Raw genomic sequence first — 23,886 nt, forward strand, 5'->3', positions numbered from 1 at the left:
TTTTAACAGGACACTATTACCATATTAACCTCGAGCATATCAAATTGCTTTTTGTTACCATGATATGCATTCAAATTCAATAATCATATCAACAGTTTTATCATGACGTTGATCAATTGTGTCTATCTCAGCGCTCATCGTTAAGATGACAATCATCTAATAAATATGGTGAAATATATCGAAAATATACTTTTGGTTGATAATTGTCAATTCAACGATGATCAATAGGATATCAAAACTGATCATATCAATATATTTACTTTACAAAATAATACGAGTATTATGATTTACTTTACAAAGTAATACCAAAACACATCAAGCTTATCAAATAGCATAAAAAATTTTAAGATCAAACTTCTAGTTTCAAAATTCAACCTCTAGTTTTTTTTTTTTTTTTTTTAAATTCAGCTTCTAATTTTTCATGAAAATATAAAAAGTAATCTACACAAAAAAATAAAAATAAAAAAAATCGACCACATGCGGTTGTGAACGGCAGTCCTTGCACGCGTCAACAAACCCATTCACTGTCCTAAAAGTACCGTAGAAATTAGCTTTATATTTCTTCTTCCTGGAAGGTATCCATTGCTCACCAAGCCTAGCCAGCCCTCATCAATTTTACTCGTTCGCTAATCCATCATCGAAACTCGTTCCCTTCTCCAGAAATTAGCCAAATTAAGAATTTGTGGCCCGAAAGTTTCGCATATCAGGCTACTGTTGATCGCTTTCATTCAGTTCTTGATAGGAAAAGAGCTCGGATTTTCAGAACCATTTTCACTCTGTGTTTTAAGTTGAAACAGGAAAGCCATGGATTCTAATTCTTGGGCTGCTCGTCTGTCTTCTGCCACCAAGAGCTATAAATCAGCTCTTCAATCTCGATCTGGTTAGTGCTTGGCTTTATTGTTTCACTTTTTTCTGGAACTTTTAATTTCCATCTGGGTTTCTTTGAATTTGTTAATTTGATATAGATTTCGGTGAAAGGTTGCATCTTTTTGTAATGATTTAGGTTCCAAGGTAGTCTGTACGGAGTATAAAATGGAATGATTTTAATTAGGGTTTCTGATTGAATAAATTATCCTTTGAAAAGTTAGCTCTCTGTTTGAGTACTGGATTCAAAATCAGTTGAACCCCTCGTGTTCAGTAAGGTTTTTTGTGCATCACATGTTTGTGTTGAAAAGTGAAAACTGGCTTTTACTCGGAGCTCGTTAACATTTTCTATTGAATGTTATCCTCTGAAAGTTGAATTTTAAAGATTGTTTCTGCTCATGGCTTTGCATTATAACCTAAGAGAGTTTCTTATATGGGATTGTTTTACTACTGAATCTTTTTTTACATTTGCATTGATTTCTGATGGGCTTTCTATGTGTTTGGATGTTATGGCAGGGCTGAAGTGGGATAATTTTGATGCAGATATGCTTATGGGTTTCGAGGAACTCGAGGTGGAGGATGATACAAGGGAAGAGTACATTTGCCCTTTCTGTTCAGAATATTTTGACATTGTGGGACTCTGTTGCCATATTGATGATGAGCATCCTGTGGAGACCAACAATGGGGTAACCTTTTCTTTTGTTTTTTTCTAATTACTCTTCGAGTACAATCTAAAAATTTTAAGTCATACCCATTAGTGCAAAGTTCCTGCTACACTTATATGCAATGCTTTCTTGATACTCAACTAGCTAGATCTTATTTAATGATAATTTTTTTAGCATTTTTCACAAAACTTTTGGAAGATAATTAATCAGACCTGTTTCATGATATGCATATATTATGTCATGTGCTCATAATTGAGGAACCATACCTATATTTATGTTTATCTCATTGAGTTATCTTTAGCACGCCACTGCCTGAAAGGTGGAACTATTTGAGAAGAAAATGTCTCTTAAGCATTTGTTGTTTCAGTTCTTTTGTTTGCCAAAAATATAATATTAAATGATAATCATTCGGACGTTTGTGTGTGAAGTTATGTTAATAGAAGTATTCTTTCTGCAGGTGTGTCCAGTTTGCTCTGTGAGGGTTGGTGTTGACATGGTAGCCCATATAACCTTGCAACATGGAAATGTCTTTAAGATATCCTTTCTTTTACTTGGCTATTTCTTATAATATCTTCATGTTTCCCAAGTAGTTTTTTTCCCACCCCTCAAATGGCATCTATGTGGTTTCTCTGTTTTTTATTCTGCAAATATTTTAATTACATGAGCTCATTATCCATCTTGCCACTTCAGATTTATGTTATTCGTTGCATGACAACTATATGAAAACAATTGCGGCGTTGACTCTTCGAATATTGGGAAGTGTTGCAATTAGAACAAGATCAACTGATATTTTCGTTTGAATTGAATATTTTATGTTAACATGATCACCTACCTTCATTTCCTTGACGGGAGATCACATGCAGCGCAAGAGGAAATCGAGAAAATCTGGTTCCTATTCAACCCTTTCTTTGTTGAGGAGGGAATTGAAAGAAGGTAATTTGCAGTCCCTTTTTGGAGGGTCGGCCTCCTCAGTTTCTTCTAGCAATGCAGCCCCAGACCCACTATTGTCGTCTTTTATTCTGCCAATGGTTCAAGATTTTGAAAGTGTTCCATCTAACACATCAACTGTGTCAGTATCAGTTGAAAAAGGCACAACTGATGGCATTTCAGAAAGGTAATATTTAAGTTCATTCTGACTCCGTGTCATTATGTGGCATTTAGTAATTAACTTTATGGCGAATTGCTGAAGTATTTTGAATAGCCTTTTAAGAATATTATATTCTTGACGTTGTTGAGCATTGAACTTGGATATCTCGTTTCAGTCATTTAGTTATCTGTGTTTGCAGACATGATCTGATCCACTTTTATATCCGTACCACTTTACGATTTTTAGTCTTTCCTTCTCTCTCTAATTTGGGGAAATGTGATTCAACATAAATGATTTCTAATGGTGTTATTTGGCTCCATGAAAAGATATTCTTAAGTTACCCGGAGCTCTTTAGGCTGTTTTCAACCATCTTCCTTCCGAGTGCTGGTTTTTTTTGCAAAGTTTATTAACTAGTTTATAGACTAGAGCCAGTCCATTGAGATTAATATTTATCGATTAAGTTCTTACTTTATAGAATGATTCAAAATCCAATTTAACGTTGAAGTAGGCTATGTTAACTCAATAGTTTTTGTAAGACTTTGATGATCGAGTTTCTGAAATTTTGTTCTCACCTCACAGTAACCTCCGTGAAATTTAACGGGCATTTGAAATTAGTGGTTGGTGCGGATACTGATTTCTTGACGCATATTCATTCTTGCGGCAACTGCCTCCAGAAGTTTAATAGTTGTTCTACAATTCTCGAGACTTGAATACAGATTTAGTCATTATATTGATGACTAAACTAGAGTACTTCGAAAAAAGTTAAGCATTTGGTTTGCTCATCTTATCTCTACCACAGAAGTTAATGATTATCTCAGTTGTAGGTACCTGATTTTATTGGCTAGTTAAACTATTAGTTTATTTAGTTTGATCGATTAAATTTGAGATAAGACGATAGATTATCATTTTAATAATTAATAAAATATCAACATTGGTTTGCTTGATAAATATTAGTTTATTTAGTTTGATCGATTAAATTTGAGATAAGACGATAGATTATCATTTTAATAATTAATGAAATATCAACAATATTATTATTAAGGATAATATTATAATTTAAATTCAATGATTTGATTGATGTAAGATAAATAATTAATGATTGGATTGATATAAGATAAATAATTAGTAGATGGATAAATAATATTACCAAGTAAACATGAGATTGGATAAAGATAGATTATCAATGGAATGATAATGTGCAACCTCAAATGTTGCATTGGAGTATACCTTTGTCCGACAATGTTTTTATTGCACTCTAGCAATAATCTGCAGCCTTGAAGATGAAAATATATGTAGTGGTCTCATTTTCTCTGTATATGGTCAAAGTAGTTAAAATGTGATTGTCGATATTGCCACTGCTTCACTGAGTAGTTTAAGGTTTGTTGGGTTTTATTTCCTATTTTTCTGGGAATTGTTTTCTGCAGAGTTTTTTTGAAGTACTTTGAGGAATAAAGTATATGTGCAGTTTCATTTACTTAAGTAGGCGGAATCTGACTTAGCAATCAAATAATGCAAGTTTTTTTGCGTGATGAATGATATCAAATTGATCGTGAAACGTTTGTGATGCTGTGATTGTAAGTGTTCATTGTTTTTTTAGGATGGTGAATACAGAAGTATTTTTGGAATGTATAACATAATGATATAGTACTTTTGGAGAGAGATTAAAAATAGAAGTACAAGTGATGATGATATTCATTGGATTACTGTTTGCAGAAAGGTCCAAGAACCTCCATTGTCGATCAAAGATAAGGAGGAGAAGACGAAGAGATGTGAGTTTGTTCAAGGAATACTGTTATCTAAGGTGCTTGATGATAATTTTTAAGGGTCATCTGTGGTGGCTGCTATGCTTGTGGAACCTGCAAAGTGGATCGTGGCCATAATGACCGAGTATCTAAACACGTAGTACAAATAAGTTGTAGCAATAAATGTAATTTACGTTTGTGTGTAGAATTAGTTGAAGAGGAGAGACTCGGTGTATTTCATTTTCGTTTAAGACGCCTTGGTAAAGAAGATGACGATGTTTTTATGGCTCTATCTATCGATTCTGATCGTTATCGATTTTTTCTAGCATAATTGCAGTTTTTGTCTCCTTTAACTTGATTCTAAAATTTTGCAGTTACGTTTGTAGAAAATCAGTCGTGCCTGATAGTAAACTTGCGAGGTCGAGATTGAGTTTGAGTTTATATTGGGCACTGAGTTCTGATTCTGAAGTATGACAAAAGTTCTGTATTATAAGAAGTTTGTACCAAAAATTTATGCGTTGAATCAATATAGTAGCTGACAGGAGCTCGTGATTACGGCAGTCAACCAATCGATTTCGGAATTATCGATTCATATGTGGTGTTACCTTAAAGTTTTAAATCGACTTAATGTATTTTTCCTTTTCCAATTCGGACATCAAGTATTTTGAAGAAAACGTTGGATCGAATTTGTTTTATTTAATAAATACAATTATATATTGATGATGATCGGGTAAATTGGACGAGTTGAGTGAGCAATTTATTGGGCCGAGCAGGTATTACTTTTTGGGAATGTTGGAGGCCGGGTAGATGGTATCCAGACTAAATGATCTGCACACTTTAACAGCAAAGAACGTTAGTTGGGCGTCGGAAAACCTTCTGGTGTAGTAACTCCGACGCTCAAGTCAGTCAAGTGTTTATGTCAAGGAAAGTGCAATACAAAGAGTATATATCGAGTGTGTGAAAAAATTTAAGTGAATTTCATATCCTTATGATCAAGCAAACCTGAGTATTAGATATCTTTGTTTTCAGTGCTAAATTACACTTCTTGGCGAGATGGCTGGTAATGCCCTGCCCCCTGACACTGACATCTAACAACTCAAAATGCTTCTAATCTAGTCGCATCACCCTTACGTGCGGTGAATGACATACTAATGATCTCAAAGTATGGCCTCCAATACATGTGGGCCCAGAATCGATAAAAACACACTTGATTGCTCAGTTATTATGTAAGTCTTATCATACTGACCGAACTAAGCTGAGAGTCCGAGTTCATTTGAGTAAATGATGATTTATTCAATTTCCTTGGTTGTTACAAACCAATGATGGTTTATAAAAGAGTACCTCCTTCACTCGGGCTAGTTCTTATCTCGATTTCTCTCTTCTTTCCGATCTTCCCCTTGCTCTAGTCAAGGATGACCTGCATGCTTCTCGGGGTATCACCACTCTCTCCATAAATAATCGGGCTAAAGTCTCACTCGTTGTCCCGAACCGTCAAATTGGACTTGGGCGGCGGATTAATATATATTTTGAAATTAAACAGGTTAGGGCTGATGACAACATGACATAAGCCCTAGTATTCGTAAAGATATATCTCTGATAGATGTTGCTTTGCATACTTGACCCAACTTTTCATATTCTCAGGTGACCCGGTTCAGTTTCCGAGGTGAATCCTGACCATCTACCTAACTTTAGATCAACGGATCCGTTTAACCCTCTTACCTTTATAAATATCAACAGCCACTCTCTATTTCATACTTTTTACATTCTCGAATTCTTGTTCTCACTCTCACAATTCTGGCGTCCCTCATTCTTCAACGATGAACTCGTGTAATCAATTTCGACAAGCTTTTCCTCATTTATCATTATCGTAAGTTCTTTCTTCTTTTCAATCATGTCAAACTCTACTTTTTCTACTTTTGGTGCTAACATTTGTGGTTCCTTGGACTTGGAGTCTTCCACGCTGCGGTCCAACTCCACTCCTTATGTTCCCCCCGCTAGTTGTTCCACCACCAATTCTAAAGAACACATTCTTGCCATTCCCTCTAAGAAATCCAAAAAACACAAAACCACCCACAAGGTTGTCAGGCCTTCCCGAGCCCTAGAGAAGGCCAAGGGCAAAGCCCGTGCTTCCGGCAAACCTAGACCAATACCCCGAGTATCCCATGGTTTTCTACCATGGTGGCTCGACGAGAACCTCAGAGTCCTAAGTTCTATCCCCTCTACTTATTCCATCCTCATTCCCGGTCCTCCGGACTACGCTGACTAACCCCCAGAAAGGTTTTATACTTTTTTCTGACACCAAGTCCTTAGTTCTCTTCTGTTCCTCGTCTCTCCTTTCTATATTGAGGTGACCCGCTTCCTTGAGGTATAGGTGACCCGCTTCCTCGAGGTCCCTCTCAACTAACTCCACCCCAACTCCTTCCGGATTATGGCATCGACCTTCGTTTTTTCGAGATGCATAATCTTCTAATTAATCTCCTCATTCTCTACTAATTCTTTGGATGCCAGTCCATTGATTAGACATTCTCTCTTACCGTACGACTAAACAGCCAAATCTTTGATGACATCCCATTTTCATTGAAGAGATGGAAAGGACGATACTTTTTTATTAACCTGCACTTTCCCCTAAATGCCCGATTTACTTTCAAACCAAACTATTTATCCAACTCGAGCTCTCTGGAAACTATAAAACCCGAGAACCTTATATTCGGAAGCAGGAGTTTGTGGAAGGGAAGGAATTTCCTTCTGAAATTAATATTTTATTTAGAATTTTTAGACTAATTTGAATTGACTTGATCAGTCAAAATATTTGTTTTCTTAAATATAGATAATCTTATTCTTGGGAATTATTCAAGATAATTTGGAAACTCATCTATAAGATATAATATATTAACTTTGAATAGAGTTTTATTCCTATTAAACTCTTGTTTCCTTGTTTATAGGTGGGGATTAGGGATGTAAACGATCCAAACCAAATCAAACAGTATCAGGCTTGAGATTGGTTTGTTTAAAATTGTTTGAGGCTCGAGCTCGATTCGAGCTTCTATTATCAGGCTCGAGCTTGATTTGTATTGAAATTATTGAGCTCGTTAAAAGCTCGAGCTCGGCTCATTAAAAGCTCGTTTAGTATGTTAATCAAGCCAGGCTCGATCTCGGCTCGTTAAAAGCTCGTTTAGCATGTTAATCAAGCCAAGCTCGAGATTGATTCATTAATAGCTCGTTTAACATGTTTAACAAGCCTGTCTTGAGCTCGTCTCGTTTTTGAGCTCGATAAACATAGAATGGAGCTCGAGTTTGAGTTTGAATCGAGCTTGTTAAAAATTAAATATATCTACAAACTAATTTTCAGACATAAAAATGTAAATTCATTCATAAATAACCAAAACGACACAAATAAGAGCAAAAAAAAACATAAATAAGTATATTATTGAACATTCCAAAATCATATACTCATTATATGTTGTGTGCTGATGTTGACAACACCCTAGCACAACACCAAATTCTGATATACTCATTATATTTATTTCCTATATGTTTATGATCAACAACCCTTTCAAGTGGTATCAGAGCCGATGCTTGATACACTAAGCGATTGATTCTGGTCTTCTATTGTTTTTACAGGAATTATACAAATAGCTTGATGGATCCATTGAATTCTAGTGCTGCCTTTAGACCACCAGTTTTGGATGGATCGAAATATGCATTTTGGAAGGTCAAGATGAGGATGTTCATAAAATCCATTGAGGAAAGAGCTTGGAAACGGGTTCTAGATGGTTGGTCACCACCACGAATTGTTGATGCTGATGGTGACAGCCGAGTTAAGCCGAAGAGTGCATGGACTAATGACGAAGTTCAAACCTCTAACCTCAACTCTAAGGCACTCAATGCCATCTTTACCTTGGTCGATATCAATATGTTCAGCCTTATCACAAATTGCACATCTGCTAAAGAAGCTTGGGACATTCTCCAAAAGTACTGCGCGAAGGATCTGAAAGTGTCCGCAGAACCAAACTAAAAATTCTGACATCAAAATAGCCTGGGGATGGAGGAAAATGAAGCAATCGTTCAATACGATTGAAGCCTCCGAGATACTGCCAATGAAGCCTTCAGTCTTGGTGATCCCATGTCAAATGAAAGGCTCGTAAGTAAAGTACTAAGACCTCTCCCTGGACGATTTAACATTAAGATATGTGTCATTGATGAATCAAAAGACACGTCTACTATGAATCTGGAAGACTTGAAAAGTTCTCTTAGAACTTTTGAGATGAATCTGGACATACAAAAAGGAAATAAAGGGAAGGTCATTGTGTTGCAAACCACTGATGACTCCATGAATAGTCTAATTCAAGAAGCAAATTAATCTGCTCTCGGTGAGGAGTCAATCTCCTTGATTACTAAGAAGTTTGGTGACTACTTGAAAAGAATGAAAGACAAGAAGAAAACCATGTCAGCACCAAAACCTTCTTATGTTCCTTTTGAAAGGAATAAAATGTCTATACCTACTCCAGAGAATTTTAGATCAAGGAATGAAGTATTGAGTCGACCAGAGGTAAAGAAACTTGATTCAGTACAATGTAGAGAATGTTCTGGATTTGGTCATTATGCAAATGAGTTTGCCAAATGAATTTGCAAAAATAAAAACATGGCAGTTTCCTTGAGTGACGAAGATACCGATGAAGAACGTGACTCCAAGGAAGGAGATGATTGCACTTCTCTATCTGTCATCCAGAAAGATATATACAAACAGCAGGTCAATCTCTTTGGTGTTGCAACATCAGGCCGCAACACCGTGTAAAATTGCTTACATTCAAAATTTGAGTTCGGGCAAGAATGAAAATTTCGAGACCTCAGGGCCCAAAATGAAATAATTTCGAGAAAAAAAGGTCTGAAATGCAATTTTCAAAAATTATTTTGGGTAGATAGTGTAATTTCAAGATTTACTAAGGATTATGTTATGAAAGTTTTGAGAATTTTGGGTTATTAATTATAGGAATTATTTAACTTTTCGACTCAAATGGATTAGTTGGTATATTTGTCGCAGGAATGATATTTATTTCAGGTGTAGCTACCTATGCATTCCTAGATTTAGGAGATACACACTCATTCATATCTGTGACGTTTGTAAAGCGACTTAAAATTATACCAGAGGATTTGGATTTGAGCTTTAGAGTTTCTATTCCTTCATGTGATCAGATGGTTACTATGAGTATAGTAAGGAATCTGGAGCTTCGTTTACTGAAGAATGCCGTTCAGGCAGATCTCATCGTACTCCCGATGCCTAAGTTCAACATCATTCTTGGCATGGATTGGCTATCGTTGAATGGAGCTTCGATAGATTTCTGGCAGAGGTTAGTAACGAAAAATCTTTTGTCTTTGAGGCAGCAAGAAACAAGAAAATGCCACACATCATCTCCTGCATCTGTGCGAGGAAACTTATGAAGGGAGACTTCAAAGATTTTCTAACGAGCATTATTTCAGTACACGTTCCGGTCAGTCAGAAGCTAGAGGATATTGAGGTTGTCAGACACTTTCCTAACGTCTTTCATGAGGATTTTTCTGGCATTCCACCCGGACCGAGGGTGGAATTTCTATTGAGTTGATGTGGGTATAGTACCAATTTCTAAAGCACCCTATCATCTAGCACCGTCCAAGATGAAAGATCTGAAGGATCAGATTCAGGAGTTGCTTGACAAGGGTTTTATTCGCCTGCGTTGTTCTCTGTGGGGAGCACCGATATTATATGTGAAGAAGAAGGATGGCGGTATGCGACTCTGCATTGACTATAGAGAGCTGAACTGAGTCACCATCAAGAATAAATATCCCTTTCCTAGAATCGAAGACTTGTTTGATCAGCTGCAAGGAGCTTCAATTTTCTTGAAGATAGATCTGAAAGGGGATCGGTTACGGTGACGGGAAGCGCAACGGAAGTTTAAAATTTTAATTTTCATCAAGAAATTTTGGCCACCTAGTGAAAGTGTAAAGCAAATACAATAAAACACAAAATGACATTAATAGTGTGTTAAGAAATGTACCTATCAATCACAAGGATTGATGTATGGCTCCAACTAAGGTGTAAACACCTTAGCTCTTCAATGGTAGAAACTATCTACAAGCTCTCCTTGTTCTTGAATCTTTCCTTCAAATTAGGCCCACCACCAACTAGCTAGAACCACTCTAATTTTGCAATAGAAAAATTAGAGCATTTTTCTTTGAGAAGTGTAGTGTTTCTTCAACAATTGAAGAACAAATTAATTGGAGAGGATGAATAGTATTTTCAGCCACTATTCATGCTAGGAGAGAAGGAGAGACATTTTTTGGTTGTGGGAAAAGTTAAAGTAAAAAAGATGCATGTCAAGCCTTGGTTATACAAAAAGTTGTCTCCCAACCTTTCACCTCCCTTGCATGCCTTTCTATTTGGGTTTGTAACAATTACAAAGCCCATGGACTTTTATTTAAATGTCCCAAATATATTTGAGACCATTTAACCATTGCTTGCTTTTACTCAAGCCCACTAGTCTAATAATTATTTTTAATTGGGCTCTACAAGACCCAATATTGTTTAATTAATTCAACACTTGAATTAATTTAATTATTTGGACTCTACTAGGCCCACTAGTGTTTAATTAGTCCAACACTTGAATTAATTTAATTTAGTCCATAATAATGTTTATGGAAATCACAATTTTCAAATACATTATTTGTTTGGCCAACTTTTAATTTAGGAACACTTCCATAAATTAAAATTTACATTTCTCTCATAGAAGTCTTACTTCTATTTTTCCTTTATGCTTATAAACTCATTTATAAGCCGTTCAACACATTGAACTAATTTCTCCTTTATAGAAGTCATACTTCTAATTTTTCTTTACGCTTATAAACTCCTTTATAAGCCGTTCAACACATCGAACTATTTCTCTTCTCAACGGGATCTAGAAAGCTAGTACTTGCGTGGCCCTCAATGGTTCATTGATACAACTAGCCGTGGGTTCATATCTCCATGTGATTCGGACTAAACATGTCCTTATATGAGCATACCCCAATTGCTCCATTCTTATTTATCAACTTCTTGATAACAAGAATGTCAGAACTCAAGTCTGATAGTACCCAACCAACCATGTTAAACGCTTAGCAGCATCGCTTACATGATTCCCTAGGTATCAAATGATAGTGCCTGCAAGAACCATTCAATTATGGTTAGCGTACAGTACGGTCCCTTCAACTCATATATCCCGACCGATTCGACAACCATTGGTTTATCGAGAGTTGTCAATGAATCGATACTATGTGTCATGTCGTAGTTGCATCGATGGTGTAATCTATGAAACCCCTTTCATAATTACAACCATACTCTGATCAGAGATTTCAACCTACATACACATGATAACACATAGGATATCTATACCCGAAGGTAAGCGGTGAATCCCCGACTACAATGCATCGACTCCTATATGTTTCGACAGAACACCCAACCTTGCCACCTGATGACCCCATGAGAGTCGGTAAACAAGTCAAAGTGTAATTCTAGCATATAGAGTTTCAATGTTGTCTCGGGTCATAAGGACTAATGGTGTACAACCATAAACTAGGACGTTTCCACTCGATAAGTGAGAACCACTTGGAAAGTCCTTTTATGGAGGGTTGTTCAGTGCACTCTACCAGGAGCACCTATCTGCATGCTCGGACATCACAATGTCCCCTACTAATGAAACATGGTACTCACATCACAGATATTAATCTCGAACTCAAGCGGCCTATATCCTTCTTAGCGGCGGCTGAAGCGACTAGGAACTGTTTAGAATATACAGTATTCCAAATATGAGTTTCATGATACTCATCATATGAGCATCTCATATTCTTTCTACTATTTGTATATTCAAGGTCTTTATCTATGCAACTAGCATGGGTATACAGATAAAGATTTGCCAAAACAATAATTTCAAATATTATTAAAATAAAGATTGCTTATACATAGAGTTTCATTGTGAACACTCGGCCAACACTTGGCTCGACGGACACCTACTCTAACAATCTCCCACTTGCACTAGAGCCAACTACCCATATGCTTCAAACCCATTGGTTCGCGATGCATCTCGAATAATGGTCCAGGTAAAGGCTTAGCTAGTGGATCAGCAACATTATCTGCGGAGCCGACTATGTCAAAAGACACTTCTTCCTCTTTCCACAATCTCTCCGAGGATGTGGTACTTTCTCAATACATGTTTGGACTTCTGATGAGACCTTGGCTCCTTTGCTTTAGCTAAAGCTCCCGTGTTGTCACACAACACCGGGAGAGGAGCAACTCCATTTGGAATGACGTCCAACTCTTAGACGAAATTCCTTATCCAAACAGCATCCCTTGCTGCATCTGATGCAGCAATGTATTCGGCCTCTATGCTGGAATCCGCAGTATTGTCTTGCTTGGAACTCTTCCAAGAGACATCAGCACCATTGAGCATGAATACAAACCCAGAGGTTGATTTCGAGTCATCGATATCGTTTTGGAAGCTAGAGTCGGTATAGCCTTCCAATTTCAGTTTTCCACCCCATAGACCAAGAACAATTCATTGGTCCTTCTCAACTATTTGAGGATGTCTTTCACAGCTTTCCAATGTGGAAGACCGGGGTTCGATTGATATCTACTCACTACACTTAGTGCGAAAGCCACGTCAGGACGTGTAGATATCATCTCATACATGATGCTACCAATCGCAGATGCATAAGGAATGCTTGTCATCGCCGCTATCTCTGCATCAGTCTTGGGAGACATATACTTGGATAGGGACACGCCATGACACATTGGTAGATGTCCTCTCTTGGACTCATCCATCGAGAACCGCTTCACGATGGAATCTGTAGAACCCGTAAATTAGACTGCGTATAAGCCATGCATAATTTTAGTATTTAAAATTAAAATGATTTTTATTGTATGAGTATTTAAATTCTTTTCTTTAAATTTATTTATTTTACGCAATAATTTAATTGTTATCTTTTCAGTTAAATAAGTGAGGCCGGACTGGAGATGGAGTATTGAGATAAGTTAATAAAGATTTAATTAAGAAGTGATAATTTAGCATGTTCATTTCATTAAATTATGTTTAATTATTTTATGCATAATTCATGCATGATAGAATTTAGTTCTTAAAATTTTAAAAAAAATTCATGCATTAGGATTTCTAGGTGTATTTCACATTCGATCGAGGAACGGAGACCGGAGAACTTTCAGAAAAATTATTTTATTGCTCGATTTATTTTTTAATTAAGTGGGAACGTTTTTAAGTGTATTTTTCAGAAAGGGGATTTTTTGGGTATTTTTACCCGCAGGATTTTTATTTTTATCGGTACGCTAATTTTATCGAATCGGGGGAATTTTTAAGGGTTCGGCTAATATTTTCAAAATCTTTTCGACATGAAATATTTTTCGGGAGCGTGTTTAGATTTAATGGGCCTACTTTTAAGCTTATTGGGCTTAAATCTTTTTTTAAACTTTTAATTGATAATTTATGGCCCATTACCTATTATTTAACTATATAATATATCACCTAAACTACAATTAACCTAAACCTAATTACTTTTACACCGCCGACACCTCCCTCAGCTCCCCATCCTCTCGGTTTTCTCAAACAACACTCAAGGAAACCTTCGGCTGCACCATTCTTTGCAAAGGAATAATCCTCTCGGGTCTCCCTCCTCCTGTTTTGGTCGTCGATCAACATCAGGCATGTCTTGTAACATCAGTTGTGCATCATCATGTTAATATTATTGTTATAGATGTAGTCTTGCATGAAACTCTTGATCCAAACGATGTTTAATTAATTCAACACTTGAATTAATTTAATTTAGTCTCCAATAATGTTCATGAAAATCACAATTTTCAACTACATTATTTACTCGGCCAAATTTTAATCTTAGGAACACTTCCATAAATTAAAATTTGTATTTCTCTCTTAGAAGTCATACTTCTATTTTTCTTAACGCTTATAAACACATTTATAAGCCGTTCAACACATTGAACTATTTTACTTCTCTTCGGGATTTACTAAGCAAGTACTTGTGTGGCCCTCAATGGTTCATTGATACAACTAGCCGTGGGTTCACATCTCAATGTGATTCGGACTAAACATGTCCTTATTCGAGCATACCCCAATTGCTCCATTCTTACTTATCAACTCCTTGATAGTAAGAACGTCAGAACTCAAGTCTGATAGTACCCAACCAATCACGTTAAACGCCTAGCAGCATCGCTTACGTGATTCCCTAGGTATCACATGATAGTGCCTGCAAGAACCATTCAATTATGGTTAGCGTACAGTACGGTCCCTTCAACTCATATATCCCGACCGATTCGACAACTATTGGTCTATCGAGAGTTGTCAATGAATCGATACTATGTGTCATGTTGTGGTTGCATCGATGGTGTAATCTATGAAACCCCTTTCATAATTACCACCATACTCTGATCAGAGATTTCAACCCACATATACATGAAAAAACACATAGGATATCCATACCCGTAGGTAAGCGGTGAATCCCCGACTACAATGCATCGACTCCTATATGTTTCGCCGTAACACCCAACCTTGCCACCTAATGACCCCATAAGAGTCGGTAAACAAGTCAAAGTGAAACGCTAGCACATAGAGTCTCAATGTTGTCCCGGGTCATAAGGACTAATTCTGTACAACCATAAACCAGGACTTTTCCACTCGATAAGTGAGAACCACTTGGAAAGTCCTTTTATGGAGGGTTGTTCAGTGCACTCTACAAGGAGCACCTATCTGCATGTTCGGACATCACAATGTCCCCTATTGAAACATGTACTTTATCGATTTCTATCCCGGCCTTTATTTCTTATGTTGGCGCTAATCGACAATTTAGAATAACAACCAATAGAGTTTCAGACACTCAAGCATCTCATTTTTCTCTATTTGTATACAAGGACTTCTGCACCTGCTTGGGTATCTTCAGATGCCCTTAATGTTTGAAATCGTATAAAATCAGATGTCTTTAAAAGAGTTTCATTGTTACATTCGGCAACACTGTCGTCTGCATAAAACTGATCCAACGTAACACGATTGATTTTCGATTTGGACATGTATTTTGCACTCCAAGCATTGCTGCTCACTTTTCTTCTGAATTTCGTGCAAATTGCTAGTAGTTCGATGTTAAGGGACTGTCCATAGCAGGTTTTTGAAGTTTAAGGGCTGAAGTTGAGGTGTGATCTAGTTTGGTTGGAGATTGATCAAGAGATGTAGGTGTTGGCTTCGGGCTGGCGTTTTTGTGAGAACCGCGATCGTGGGGAGCTGTGGTTTGCATGGTGGAGCAGCCATGGGTTAGGCTTGTTCATGAGGGTCCAGTCGAGGTCTAGGAGAGGTGGGTTAAGGGCTGGAACAGCTGGTCTCGGTCCAGGAGCAGATCGAAGGGGGGTTTAGTTGAAGATAGCTCGGGTAGTTGTTCTTGGAGAGGCTCGAACGTTTCCGTTTTTAGTTGCACAGCAGATGATTCGTTTAGGCTTGGTTTAGGAGTTCATTAAGGACTAAATGGTGAGTCATAAAGGCTGGACATGTGGTGGTAGTTGGGTGGACCGAAGGAAATTAAGAAATGGAGCCATGTGTTGGGTTTAGGATGTTGCTTGTGGGGGTGGCCGAGAATTATTGAGTGAAGTTGGTTAGCCGTAGGTTAGAGAGCTAATTCTAAAGATTTTAGGGGCTGTTAGAGGGTATAGTAATTATGGTAAAAGTTTGGTAAAAATTTGATTAAGTTTCGAGTCGATTCGGGGTAAAACCGGGACCCCGGTTCAAGTTTTAAAACAAATAGATTAAGTTGGTTTTTGGGCTCGAGTTTACGACTAGGAATACTTATAAAAATGTTTTGGGACATTTTAAGGGTTTTGGTAAAGTTCGGGTCAATTTTAGAGGTCCAGGGGTGAAACGATAATTTTTGGGTTTCCAGGGGCAAAATGATCATTTTGCACCCGGGGTGAGATTTTAGTCCTAGCAGTGCCCTGAGCACGAATCATAATACTTTTTAAATGTTCATGCATCACGTTTATGATTTTTACGCTATTATAATAATTATGGTGCATGCTTAATTTAAAGGAATTAAGTGAGGAAGAGAAGAGCACTCCTGTCTCCGCCGCGCCGCGTCGTTATTTCGTTTGTTTTCTGTCAAAACAAACCAAGGCATGTTTATATCTTCTTTCACTCTTCAATCAAGTCATATAGGTATTTTTAAATATCGCAAGTATATGATTTTAATGCAAGAAGATCGAAATTGTTCCTATTTAATTATGTTGGCTAATTATATTGCGTGCATAGAAAATATTCATTTTTGAGATTTATGCGATATTGCTTGTGGCCATCTCACTATCATGGGAGAATTATTTTATCCGGTCGCCAGTTACCAGTCATGGGAGCATTATTTTACCCGGTCGCCAGTTACCGGTCATGGGAGCATTGTATTATCCGGTCGCCAGTTACCGGTCAGTTCAGTTCAGTGCAGGGGCCACTTGCGTAGACCATAATCTCAACAGAAAATTTATGACATGCTATTTCAGTACAGGGATCCAAGGAGCAAACATTTTCACTATTATTTTCAGTTCAGTTTGCACGTATTATAATTGCTCATGACAAGTTATTTTCACATTATGCCTCATGACATGATATTTTTATCCCATGCAAATTTTACTATATTATTTACTTGTTATTTACGATATATGCATGCTGAGTCTTTAGACTCACTAGACTTGATTGTTGTAGGTACTGATGATGTAGGGGCCGAGGGCGGGGACCAGTGAGCTAGCTTGGGTCGGCAGTAGTGGCACCCGAGGATCTCATTTACAGCACTTGCCATTTTTTATGCTCAAGCATTTTATCCTTTGTTGGATTATTCTGAAATTATTATTTTGCAAACAAATATTTACTTCCGCTGCCATTTTGAATATTAACCTTGATTTATCAGTTTATGTTATGAATGAGGCATTTTAATTATTTTAAAAAGAAAATGTTTAATTTTTCCGCAAATATTCAAACACGAATTTTCGGGCCTTTACAGTTGGTATCGGAGCCTATGTTCTTGTAAAGGGTTACACTACTACTGACCACGAGAAGCTCATGAAGCCACGTCTTCGGTCTGTAAGTTTTACATTTCAGCATTTTATTTAAAGCATGAATTATTTTGACCGCATGCTTCCATGAAATGTTTTACATTCAGATTCTTTAATTATTTCAGTGTTTATTTAAAGTAAATTATGAAATTATGCATGTTGGTTACGTTTGGGTTATGTATGGAACAATATGCCTCCTAGACGTATCCTTGAGTGCACGAGAGATGATGAGCGCAGTCATGAGGATGGTGAGTGTAGTGCCCAAATCTAATGCACGTATAACCTATGCATTTATTTAATTATTAAATCATTTAAATTAATTTTAAATGAGTGTTAGCGATGCATGATTTATTTAAATGCATTATTTTAAATATAGTCATGCTTATGTGATGCACGCTAAAATACTTTTCGAGTTTCATGTTTTAGACGTTTATCCGAGGCGGGATTGAGGAAAAGATCCGGTGACGACTCTTGGCAATTTTAAAGATGATATTTTATTTTAAGTTGAGTTTGGGGGCATTTAAATAATTTATTGAGTTTTAGCATTTTTAAGCCTAATTTATTTATTTAGTAATTTTAAGACTTTAAAACTTTTAAAAGTTTAACAAGTGTGCACTTTATTTTATTAGGGGATTTTATTTTAAGATGAGTATAGTTAATATTTTAACTAATTTATTATTTGTGTCAACCTTTTTAATTAGTATTTGATTAGCATGTTATTTATTTTAATTAAGCAAAATAAATTCTCTAATTAAGCACAAGACTCACACACACACACACACACACACATGTTTACACACACTTAAACTCACGTATAACACACACACTAGTTATTTTTCAGATTTTATAAGATAGAAAAGTTTAGGGTTCTTCTCCTTCGAGCAGCCGCCCCTCCCCTATTATTTTTCCCTGCAAGTTTCGGTGGATTTTATTGCAAGAAATCGGTGCCACGTTCGTCCCGGATCAAGCCTCGCTTCCTTCTCGCTTCGGTATCGTCGTCACGGTATTTTTAATATCAAAAAGGCACGTATATCCTGTTCTTTCTGCGTCGATCTTGTCATAGTATGCGTTGTGTTATTTTATGCATGAAAATTCGTGTGTGACGTTCGTCGTTTGAGCGGAAAATGATTTGAATGCGTTTGAAACACTTTTTAGATCTGAAATCTCGTAACTCACTGTTCTGTTGAAAACTGCGATTTTTCTGTCGAGATTTTGAGAAAACTTTCAACTACAAAATTGTAGAACTTTTCGATACCTTCGATTTGATATAAAATTCGAGATTTTTGGATGAAAATTGAGTGAGTTATGATGTTTTTCGTGGGACTGCTCAAACTGCGTTTTCAGAAAAGTTACGATATTGGTGTATTCTTGAAGTTTCAGTGTTGCAGGCTTCGTTGGAGATCGACGGGCGTTTGTTGCTGCGTACGGGTATGTTAGTAATGATGTTAAGAGTGTTTTGAGGTTTCTTTTCATGTCGATAGGCACTTAATTATTTAGAAGTCGTAGGAAACGGTTTGATGTCTTTTGTCGTATTTTGGGTCGTAGGTGTCGTAGAGCGAACGCTGTTGCTTTGGAACGTTTGTACAACTTGGATTGATGTTATGGAATGCTAGGATGGGTCTCGAGGTGTCGGTGCATGGTCCGTATAGTCGAGTCTAGAAGGATAAACATTGAGTGTTCAGAATTTTCGTAAGTTCGCGATCACAGTGGGTACACGGACCCGTACACGGACCCTGACACGGGGTTCGTGCCTTTGTTTTCCTTCAGTGTCTTTTTCCAGTATCTACACGGACCCCTACACGGATGAGGGCACGGGGTCCGTGCCTTTGAGTCTCACTTAGTGTATTCTTCCAGTACCTACACGGACCCTCACCCGGACCCTGACACAGGGTCCGTGCCTTTGCTTTCCTTCGGTGTCAATTTCCAGAGCCTACACGGATGTAGGTACGGGGTTTACCGGGGTAGTCAAGAAACAGGAGTCACAAAAGGATCTCAACAATGCTCAGTCTAGAGGCGCCAAGTGGATAGTGCCGCGCGGTACACCTCTGGGTCACTGCATCCACTACAAGACAGACGTGGACCTAAAATGTCCCGGACCACCGAAGCCCTCCCGACCCGTCGGCCACTGTGTACTCTCGGTGTCCATGCGTCCACAAGACAGGGCTGAGCGGCCCCAAGATATAGCTTATCTCGAAAGAGATACAGCTCAACAGTAAAGGCTATCTCGAAGAAGATACGGCTCAACATGAAATGCAACGTGCAGTAATAAACGTGACATAATAGCATGCATCATATGACATATATCAATGCACCACATACTCATGCAACACATATATGAATGTATACTCAACCAGGATATCTCGGATAGTACTTTCGTACCTCTATCACAGCAAGCCTAGCCTTACGCAACACCGCTAATCAGGTCTAGCACAAGCCTACGCATCAAAAGCATACTCAATCAATACTACCATGCTCGACTAGCAAAACTAGTACTCCCTAGTACTACCAAAGGTTTAGGGTTTACCTTCGTCCGTCGACAGCCCTTTGATGTCGATTGCCTTGAAACTCAGGCGCCGCTACGCTACTACTCCTGGCAGCTCTTAGCTATCGCTCGACCAACAACTAACCCTAGAAACCTTCCAAACTCTCCAAAATGAGAGAAAACTCAAGAAATTGGCAAGTCAAAATGAGGAAATCCGAGCACTATTTATAGGCCATGTTCGGATCGTCCGAACCCTCTTCGGAACGTCCGAACCCTTACGTGTCCATTGGCTCTTGACAGCTCATGATCGGATCCACCGAACCTACACTTCGGAACGTCCGAACATGCACGTGTCCAGCTGCTCTTGACACCTCATGATCGGATCCACCGAACCTACACTTCGGAACGTCCGAACTCCCACGTGTCGATCAACTCTTGACACCTAATGATCGGATCCACCGAACTCACTTCGGACCTTCCGAACTCTTCGGTGCTTCCGAACCATCTTCGGTCCGTCCGATCATGACTCGGTCAAAATTACACCTTAAACCTTCTTAATCACCATTACTCCGTTAATTACCCAATTTGGAATTCGGGTTACTACACCGTGTCCTTCATTTTTGGGGAAAAATAATTTATTATGCTTTGAGGTTAGACGTCATGGGTTAGTGCAATGATTTACAAAGTCGAGTCATGGGAATTGTAGAACGTCCTAAGGAATTGAATGAACTCGTAAGTGAGCATGATTACCTATGTCTAAGTATGCAAGTTAAGCATGTCAATTCATGATTAGTATGTGCAGCAACGGCCCCGATCGAAGTCCAACGAATCCCTCAACGCCAAGTAAGTATGTATGACGTGCAAAGAAAATATTTTAAGTTTTTGAGGTATGCTAATTGTCTTGTGACCAAATTATGAATGGGTTTGGAAGTCGGTGAACGTGGCCGAGGACCTCTCCGCCCCGTTAAATTATGAACGGGTTAGATCGTGGTTGGAAAGCGTTAAATTATGAACGGGGACCAACCAGCCCGTTAAATTATGAACGGGGATCTCATGTATGCGGCAGTGGATACGTCCCTGTCAGCCCAGTACTGTGGTTTGTCTGATCAGGCATTTATTATGTATGGGTCACTTGCTTTGAAACATCCTCTACGCAAAATGATGAAGTTATGTATGTTCAAGTATGCAGTATGTTTATGAAAGTTTATGTTGATGGCACGTCTAGTTATGTACGTACGTATGTTCAAGTTTCTTATGCAAGTTCAAGTTTCAAGCTATGTATGTCCTATTTTAAAGTTGCATGTGATTTTATTATGTACTACTCGTTACTACCAGTTTATACGTGTTGAGTCTTTAGACTCACTAGACTTGATCGATGCAGGTGAGTATGTTGATGAGGAGACAGGAGGTGGTGACCAAGGGGCAGGCTTGGACTGAGCGGGAGGCTAAACCCGAGGACCGCCATGTTTAAGTTTTATGCAAAAGTTAAATTACTCTGATTTCATATTTTGATGGAAATACTTTGAGCAAACCTTTTGTGAGCAAATTTTTATTTTAGTTATTTTGAACAACCATGTCTTATGGGGGACTTGGTTGAGATATTTTATGGCAGACATTGAAAGTATTTTTACATTCAAGAAAATTTTTAATTTTTCCGCAAATTTTAAGTATGAAAAGTACGGTTCGTTACAGTTGGTATCAGAGCGGTGTTCTTGTAAAGGGTTACGTCTACTTCCAGTCGCAAGAAGCTCTCGAAGTCACACCTCAAGTCTGTAAGTTTAAAGTTTTGCATTATGTTATGTAGTAAGCATCAAGTTATGATTTCAGTATGTGCATGTTTTAAGTTTGATTTATGTGCATCATAAAATATTGATATATGTTCATGCATACGTGTTGGGTGAATTATTGGAACAGTATGCCTCCTAGATGTTTGTTTAACCGGGAAACAAGGGATAAGAACAGGGAGCACCGAGTTGAGGACAGGGAGCACCGAGAGGAGGAAAGAGCCAATCCTCCACCTCCACCTCCACCACCAGATATGCAAGCTCAGATGCTTGCTGGTATGACACAGTTCTTCGCACAGTTTGCGGGGAACCAGGCGGCAGCAATGGGTGCAGGGGCGAGGCCCCAACCAGAGGCAGTATATGAGAGGTTCCGGAGGATGAGTCCGAAGGAGTTTTCGGGTACTACCGACCCGATGGTCGCTGAGGGATGGATCAAGTCCATCGAAGTAATTTTCGACTTTATGGAGCTGGCAGATGCTGATAGGGTCCGTTGTGCCATCTTCTTATTGACTGGAGACGCCAGGTTATGGTGGGAGAGCGCATCCGTGGCAGTCAATCTGCAAGTACTGCCATGGAATGGTTTCAAGGAAGTCTTTTACTCCAAGTACTTCACTGAGGAAGTACGAACCAGACTCACCCACGAGTTTATGACGCTGCGACAGGGAGACAGTAGCGTGGCCGAGTTTGTGAGGAAATTTGAGAGGGGGTGTCACTTCGTGCCCCTTATTGCGAATGATGTACAGGCAAAATTGAGACATTTCCTTAATGGTTTGCGGCCGATCTTGCGCCGCGACGTCCGAGTAGCTGGTCCCACTTCTTATGCAGTCGCCGTATCTAGGGCTTTGGCGGCGGAGCAAGAGCAGCGAGATATTGAGGCTGACAGACAGGGCAAGAGGCCTTATCAGGCTCCACCGCAGCAACAGCAGCATCAGAGGCCCCAATTTAAGAAGCAGTACCAGGGGCCGCCAGCAAAGAAGCCTTATCTTGGACCACCAAAGGGCAAGGGTCCAGTTCAGCAGCAAGGGCGCCTCAGAAGCCCATTGCCTTCCCCGTGTGTCCTAAATGCAACCGTCAGCACCCGGGGCAGTGCTTGTATGGATCAGGCAAGTGCTTCAAGTGTGGAGCTATGGATCACATGCTGAAGGAGTGCCCGCAGTGGAAGCAACCAACTCAAGGGAGAGTTTTTTCCATGCATGCTCAGGAGGCAAACCCAGACACTACACTACTGATCGGTAAGTTTTCCTACCAAAGCTCAGTATTATTTTGCCTTGCATGTGGATTTTGGTTTGGGATTGTTAGTGTGCTAGTATTATTTTTCTTTAGTAACTTGAGATATTGGGTTCTTCTGTGCTTAAGGTTTATGTTAATAATTTTGGGATGTAAGTTAGTTTGTTGTGCTAACGTCTCTCAGGAAACATTTTTATTAAGAGATTATCCACAACTGCACTGATAGACTCAGGAGCCACTCACTCCTTCATATCGGAAACGTTTGCTAATCATCTGGACCTCAAGTCCATTGGCCTAGACGTGAATTTTTCAGTAACAGTCCCATCAGGGGAAGAGCTGTTAGCTACCAGTGTGGTCAGAGATATCGACCTAGAACTGCATGGCCACCTAGTGTATGCAGATTTAATCCTATTGCCAATGCCAGAATTCGACATCATATTGGGAATGGACTGGCTGACTAAGAACAGAGTTCTTATCGACTTTCAGAAGAGATCAGTACTAGTCAGACCATTGGGTATGGAGCAGTTTCTTTTTGAGCCTGATAGATGGAGAAGCTTCCCTCGCATGATTTCGTGCATGCAGGCGAGGAGACTAATTTCCAAGGGCTGCCATGCCTTCTTGGCGAGTATTATTTCAGCACCGGATGTGACTACTCCATCTTTAGCAGAAGTGCCAGTAGTCAGTGAATTCCCAGACGTCTTCCCAGACGATGTTTCAGGTCTTCCACCAGAGAGAGAGGTGGAGTTTTCCATTGATCTCATGCCAGGCACGATACCAATCTCTAAGACACCGTATCGATTAGCTCCAGCGGAAATGTTAGAACTCAAGCAATAGATTCAGGAGCTCTTAGACAAAGAGTTTATCCGCCCGAGTTTCTCACCGTGGGGCGCACCAGTACTTTTTATGAAAAAGAAAGACGGAAGCATGAGACTG

General features: G+C 38.8%; 1 protein-coding gene across 1 annotated transcript; it reads left to right on the forward strand.

Annotated features, from left to right (window-relative positions):
* The first annotated feature begins 533 nt into the window (after positions 1-533).
* LOC140812193 (protein DEHYDRATION-INDUCED 19 homolog 3-like) lies at positions 534-4,689 on the forward strand. The gene is made up of 5 exons (XM_073170415.1): positions 534-880; positions 1,381-1,550; positions 1,987-2,064; positions 2,387-2,643; positions 4,330-4,689. Exons 1-5 carry the CDS (start codon positions 805-807, stop codon positions 4,436-4,438), a joined length of 690 nt encoding a protein of 229 aa, XP_073026516.1. The 5' UTR covers positions 534-804; the 3' UTR covers positions 4,439-4,689.
* The last annotated feature ends 19,197 nt before the right edge of the window (positions 4,690-23,886 follow it).

The sequence above is a fragment of the Primulina eburnea genome, chromosome 14 (genome assembly GCF_022965805.1).
Source record: "Primulina eburnea isolate SZY01 chromosome 14, ASM2296580v1, whole genome shotgun sequence".
Classification (NCBI taxonomy): Eukaryota; Viridiplantae; Streptophyta; class Magnoliopsida; order Lamiales; family Gesneriaceae; genus Primulina; species Primulina eburnea.